Raw genomic sequence first — 6,000 nt, 5'->3', positions numbered from 1 at the left:
TAACATAGAAAAAAACTTCTGTTGGCAGCACTTCTGCAATCGCGAAGAGTCAGTACTCAGTAGGCTTGCGCTTGTCCCGAAGCTCGAAATAAGTAGAAAAAATTGTTTCTTTTATGGCGATTTTAGTTGAAATACAAGCTTGACGTAAATATTGTCCCCTTGGATAACTATTCCCTTTCATTACAATACAGAAAACGGTTTCCGAACCCATTCCCTGATGTGACAAAATATAAAAAAAAAAAAAGTAAATACTTCGTTGCCAATAGCAAGAAATTATCGTCCCCTGCGCATTATGGAACTATGTTTCTACTAGTACATGTTATTCTGTGTTATTGATGGATAGATATTTGTGTTGTAAATAAGCATTTGCTCTTGTCTTCTCTTTTATGGTATTTAGCAATGTACTACAAGGTTAGTATACAACATTGCAATACCTGTAGGGGATCTGTTAATTTTGTTACATTGAAATCAACTTGAACAGGTTAGTTCTGGATCGTAATGTTATAATCATTAAGTATATTAATGTAATTTTAATTGTGATACCGTTAGTTGTATGCATAACCAGAACATTATGTTACTGCTAATATACTTAAATTGATTCATAGTATACATATGTGATTATTATCAGGTAGCAAACTTTTGTGCGTTATGCTGTGTGTACAAGGTGTTAAGAACAATAGCCCACAATTAGTATTTTCATAATTATACAAAAATGCAAATCGTATGATCATATAGGCTATGGCTCGTGGAAGTTTATCATTCGTAGCCAGGTCTTGTGTCTTTCTTGCATGGAATCGTTTGTGCTCAGGATGAGTGATGTTGGATGTTGAAAGTCTGAAAATATTTTTGATTATGTACAAAAACGGGATAAACCTAATAACTTTTCAGACAACTAAAAACGAATTATAGTCTTATTGATATAATAAAAGAATATTAGAAGTTGCTGTTTATGCGTATCAGTACATGGGTGTACAATACGTGTCTACTGTAGAATACGATACGGAAATAGCCCTATTCGTTTTTTTTTTTTTTTTTTTTTTTTTTTTTTTTTTTTTTTTTTTTTTTTTTTTTTTTTGTAGATAACGAGTTTTCGTAAGGCCTAGAATTAGTGACAGGTTAGGTTTGGTTTGTTGAGGCTTAGTATGTCTTGCATATAGTGTGTGTATGTATGTATATTACGTCGTCATCGTCATCTTTGGTTCATCAGTCGGGTGTAATATGGTTGTATCATATTCTTCAATAATTCCCAATAAAACAATAGGCTATGCTGTTATAATTTTTGAGTGAAACTTTGTTATCTCCCCACACTACATATGGGAGAGAAAACATACTTAAATCATTGAAAACTTTTTACATTCTCGGCCTCACGTTACTTATACAGGATGTAAGGGGTGTAAGTGCCATTATTTTAACTGATGATTATTCATGTCATAAGGAAGAAAAAATGTCCTTACCATTTTTTTCTAATTGCAATATTTAACTAATTATTAAAGTTTACAGTAAAGACGTTTGCAACGTTGCTGGATGGGGAGGAGGTACACAGTACAGCTCAAGCGGGGAGGAGGGGGTTTAGAAGTACACAGTACAGTTCAAGTGGGTGCAGACATACCAGTACAAAACAGATGCTCTGTTCTAATGCAGGAGCGACCATGACAATACTGTTGTTTACATAAAACGAGCAGCAAATACAAACTTTCAATCCCATTAATAGAACATTATGGTAAATTTACATTTTATGTAACATTATTGCTTCATTTTTTAATTGTACGTCTAAAGCATAAACAATAATGGTTTTCTGCACAAAATCACACGAACTTTTTTTCTAATGCAACATTTTAATCTCTCCCCTTTCGTAAAGCAGTATCATTTTTAAACAAATTTCTGGTTGTGTGATTGTCGAAACGGGGTAAGAGACTTGGGTGCGCTTCTGAATAGGGGCAGCAGCATATCCCCTAAGGTTAGAGCCCAGTTTAGGTGTGTGTGTATTAATCGAAAAAAACGTCATATAAACATGGGTCCTATTCTCAATATTTTCTAGCCCCTAATTTTCGATTAATACACACACACCTATACTGGGCTCTAACTTTAGAGGAAATGCCGCTGCCCCTGTTCGGAAGCACGCCCCTTTGACAGTACATCCTTCTTGCCTCACTTGAATTACGGCGACTTTCTCCAGAAATTAATAACATATGATATTCCTAAACTGTGAATGACATTGTAAGTTGTTTATCGAATACCCTGTACTGAACTGCCATCTGCTCGGCAGTAGAGCTATGGACAGGGAGCTTGAACTCAGCTGTACTTAATGTCTATGCAGAGTACTGCCTGCTGAACGTTGCCACGTCTCACGCCAGAATATTAACAAATTTAAGCATGAATTTTTATTTAATTTCACGAAAACGTAATAGAACACACAAATATTTAAACTAATAAGTTATTAATTCTTTGCTACATATACCTACTGATGTAATTGTTTTCGTAATTTTACTAACGATATAAGCAGTATAATGTAAATAAAATAACAAAATAAGTATTTTTTTCTGGGAAAATTATGAAGTTTTGACCCTATGTTGTATGGACATTTTTTATCCTGTAGACCGTCCCTGACGACTGTGAAAAGGATGACACTTATACCCCCTACACTCTGTATATCGTCTCAACTAACCCACTAACCTTGTCACATACCTCGGCCTCATGTCATTTAGCTATTCTCTCATTTAACCCATCTAATCCATAACGAAACACAAATCAGATGTCAGTCCCATATGGGATGTGAGGAGATATCGAGGATTGGCCTAATTTTCGTATACAGTCTGTCGATATAAAATTCTTTCCTTCATACTACCCAATATACCCGAAAAAATTAAAACCTTAAGTGCTGAAGTTTGCGCCACCTGGGATAAACCTAATCATATAGACCTATATAAATTATATAATTGAGTTAATTAACTTATCTGGGATGAAGTTTATCATTTCAAAGATAATGATGAAACATTGGCATTATTTCATATTGAACTACTATTTTATAGACATTTCCAAACATAACCAGAGTTGCCATATATCCCAGTTTTCCTGGATTGTCACTGCTTTTGTGTCCACTGTCCTGGTGTCCCAAACAAATTTGTTTGGTACGGTCAGATGTCCCGATTTTGAGTTGCTATACAGTTTCTTTGTATTTTAAGGTTACTACAGTATATCTATTGTGTGATTTGTTGAAAACTTTAAATAGTGATATAGAAGAGACATTGACTTATCTAAAAACAAAAAAAAAACAAAAAAAAAGTGCATTTTTCAGAATCAGAAGTGTTTGATCAGTTTGTTTGCTTGAAAAACTTTGTGAGTACAAACTTGGGTGTTCATGAATGGGAAACCGGAAAAGTTCAAGACAAGTGGCTTAAATTTTTTGAGACTGTAAGCCATACAGAACAGTATTCAGAGTTATTGGAAATCTGTCAGTATATTTTCGCTGTGCCTGCTCACAATGCAAATCTTGAACGCAAATTTTCTCTGATGGCAGCACAATGGACTGATGAAAGAAACTGGTTAAGCATAGACAGTATAGAAAGCGTATTGCAGTGCCACTACAATTTGAACATGACATTATCTGAATTTTACATGTATGTACAAAGATATCCATCCATCCATACAGTATGCAGGCTGTAAGCAAATCTGAGAAATGTGAATGGTATGATTATGGAAAAAGGACCAAGTAATATTGTTAAAATCTTTGCAAAATTATTTTAATTCCAATAAAAATCAGGTTTTGCACAATGAGCGGGTGTTGTAATTGTATGTCCCGGTTTTACTTCCAAAGTTTATGGCAACCCTGAACATAACGTAACATGTAAATCTAAATTATACACTAAGCAGTAGGCCTATCGTTTGAACCAACTGTGACAGTATTTTTAGATGCTTCTGTCCTACATTCACTGCTATAGCCTACCACTTTCATACTCTAGTGAACATATGGCATCTCTGCTGTTAGAGTTTAATATTCATCCACTGAATCAAAGTCTTCTTTCTCGGACTATGTAGGCCAGTGTTGACCAATTTGTGGTCTTTGTGCAGCAGCACTCTCTGCTGCTCACAAGCAGTATGCGACAGCTGATCATCCCAATGCTTGCAGTCCCAACATTGCTCTTTTTTGCTCATATGTGGACACAGTGCTTTGTAATATTAGCAGCTGAGTTGGTCACCTCTGATGAGGCCCTGAATGTGTCAGAAGCTATTTTTAGGAACTTTCATAGCTTTTCTATAGCACATGGAACTTCCAACTTGCATTTTTCTAAGTTCTACAGTGCGGGAATCTGTGGCAAGTTAGGTTAGGCTTTCCATATACCTTGCATATACGAATCTGTGTCAGGTTAGGTTAGGCTTTTGGTATGCCTTGCATATACTAAATGAAGTGAAATGTGCATTTTGCGTTCATTTTTAAGCGTTCTAACTCTTTATTTCACGTGTTAAACATTTTTAGGTTACCTACACGGATCAATTTCTTCCAATTTTTTACTATTTTCTACCTAGTCTTACCGTAAATACTGTTACAAACTTCTAAGTGATGCTATGCAACCAGATTTGAAAGGTTGTCATTGTAAGTTGAACTGCAGAAGAGAAAATGTTTTTTGTGAAGTTTTCATCATGGTGTGGGGTGATTATGAAAATCGTGTAGCAGTGATAGCACTTCATAGGATTGGGAAATCACCTTATGATATTTCCATGACCCTTAAAAAACTCAAATGATGATTGTGTTTCGGACCATCAAGACAAGGCCACTCTCGCACCGTTAGGACCAAGAGCCTGGTTCAACAGTAGCAGCTCATATTCGATGATATCCTGTCAGGAATCACTCTGTGCCAGCTTGTGAACTGTAGATTTCAAAAATGCCAATGTTCAGAGTACTTAGAAGTGACCCAGGGGTAAGAGCTTACTGGCAAAGTACGAGTAATTTCCTCATTCCGTAATGAAAATGGCAGAGGAAGCTTAAATCAAGACACTTTGTTCAGCATTATGCTCAGAGTGGGCACAAAAAGATTCTTTTTACTGACGAAAAAATCTTCCTTATTGAGGAGTCTTTAAACCAGCAAAATGACAGGGTTTATGCTTCAAACTCTCAAGAAGCTCGTGAGAAAGCTCCAAGGATTTTCAGAGGTCATTACCATGCCTGCTGGGAAGTGGCGTATGATGGTACCACTAAACTTCATTTCTGTAATAAAAATAGGGACGTGAAAATCTCTGCCAAAGTCTACAAGGACATTGTATTGAAACCTGTTGTGAAGCCTTTGAACAACACTTGTTTCTCAATTAACACGGAGCTTTCAGCAGGATTTGTCACAAATTCAACACAAGAGTGGTTTAAGGACAATTTGCCAGACTTCATTGCTCCTAGTGATTGGCCCGCCAGGAGTCCCAACCTCAACCCACTGGACTACAGTCTGTGGGCAGTGTTTGAGGAGACTGTCTGCAAAAGAAGTACTGAAATATTTAAAGTCTGAAACTTTCCTTGGTGAAGGCAGTGGCAGATTTCCCTCAAGAGACCATACATAATGTAGCAAATAAGTGGCCACAGAAACTTAGGCCTGTATGAAGGCCAAGATGGCCATTTTGAAGATTGCTTGGTGCTTAATGTTCAGAATACTTATTAAGTAACCTATATCATAAGACATTAAAATGTCTTTAAAACTGTGTTCATAATTCATAAACGTATTAGTAACAGTATTTATGATAAGACTAAGTAATATGTTTTCAAATCAACTAGTGTCCTATATGAATTCTGCACATTCAAAACTATCTTTCCTCTGAAAATTAGACCACTTTTCAATTTTTTCGTCACAAAAACCTTCTGTATGGCGTGCTATAGAAAACCCACTTTCAATAGTCCATCTACATCAACTTAGTTGCACCTTAAGTGTGGCATGCTATAGAAAACTCACTTCCAATAGTCCATCTGCACCAACTTAGTTCAACCTTACGTGTGGCGTGCTATGGAAAACCTACTTTCAA

The 6,000-nt window shown here is 36.1% G+C and overlaps 1 protein-coding gene across 7 annotated transcripts in view; it reads left to right on the top strand.

Annotated features, from left to right (window-relative positions):
- Window positions 1-202: 202 nt before the first annotated feature.
- Window positions 203-6,000, top strand: part of LOC138713379 (deaminated glutathione amidase-like) — a 46,356-nt gene continuing 40,558 nt past the window's right edge. For 4 of the 7 annotated variants that reach the window (XM_069845453.1, XM_069845447.1, XM_069845448.1 and 1 more), the window contains exon 1: window positions 203-411. Coding sequence is in view for 3 of the 7 variants with exons in the window: in XM_069845447.1 (XP_069701548.1) it covers window positions 400-411 (12 nt within the window). In the remaining 4 variants the exon portion in view is untranslated. Of the gene's footprint in view, window positions 482-1,989; window positions 3,618-6,000 lie in introns of those variants that run through there. The other 3 variants (XM_069845452.1, XM_069845450.1, XM_069845451.1) reach the window with 2 other exon arrangements.

This window comes from Periplaneta americana, chromosome 14, assembly GCF_040183065.1.
Source record: "Periplaneta americana isolate PAMFEO1 chromosome 14, P.americana_PAMFEO1_priV1, whole genome shotgun sequence".
Taxonomy (NCBI): domain Eukaryota; kingdom Metazoa; phylum Arthropoda; class Insecta; order Blattodea; family Blattidae; genus Periplaneta; species Periplaneta americana.
This window is presented reverse-complemented; position numbering and strand designations above follow the sequence as displayed.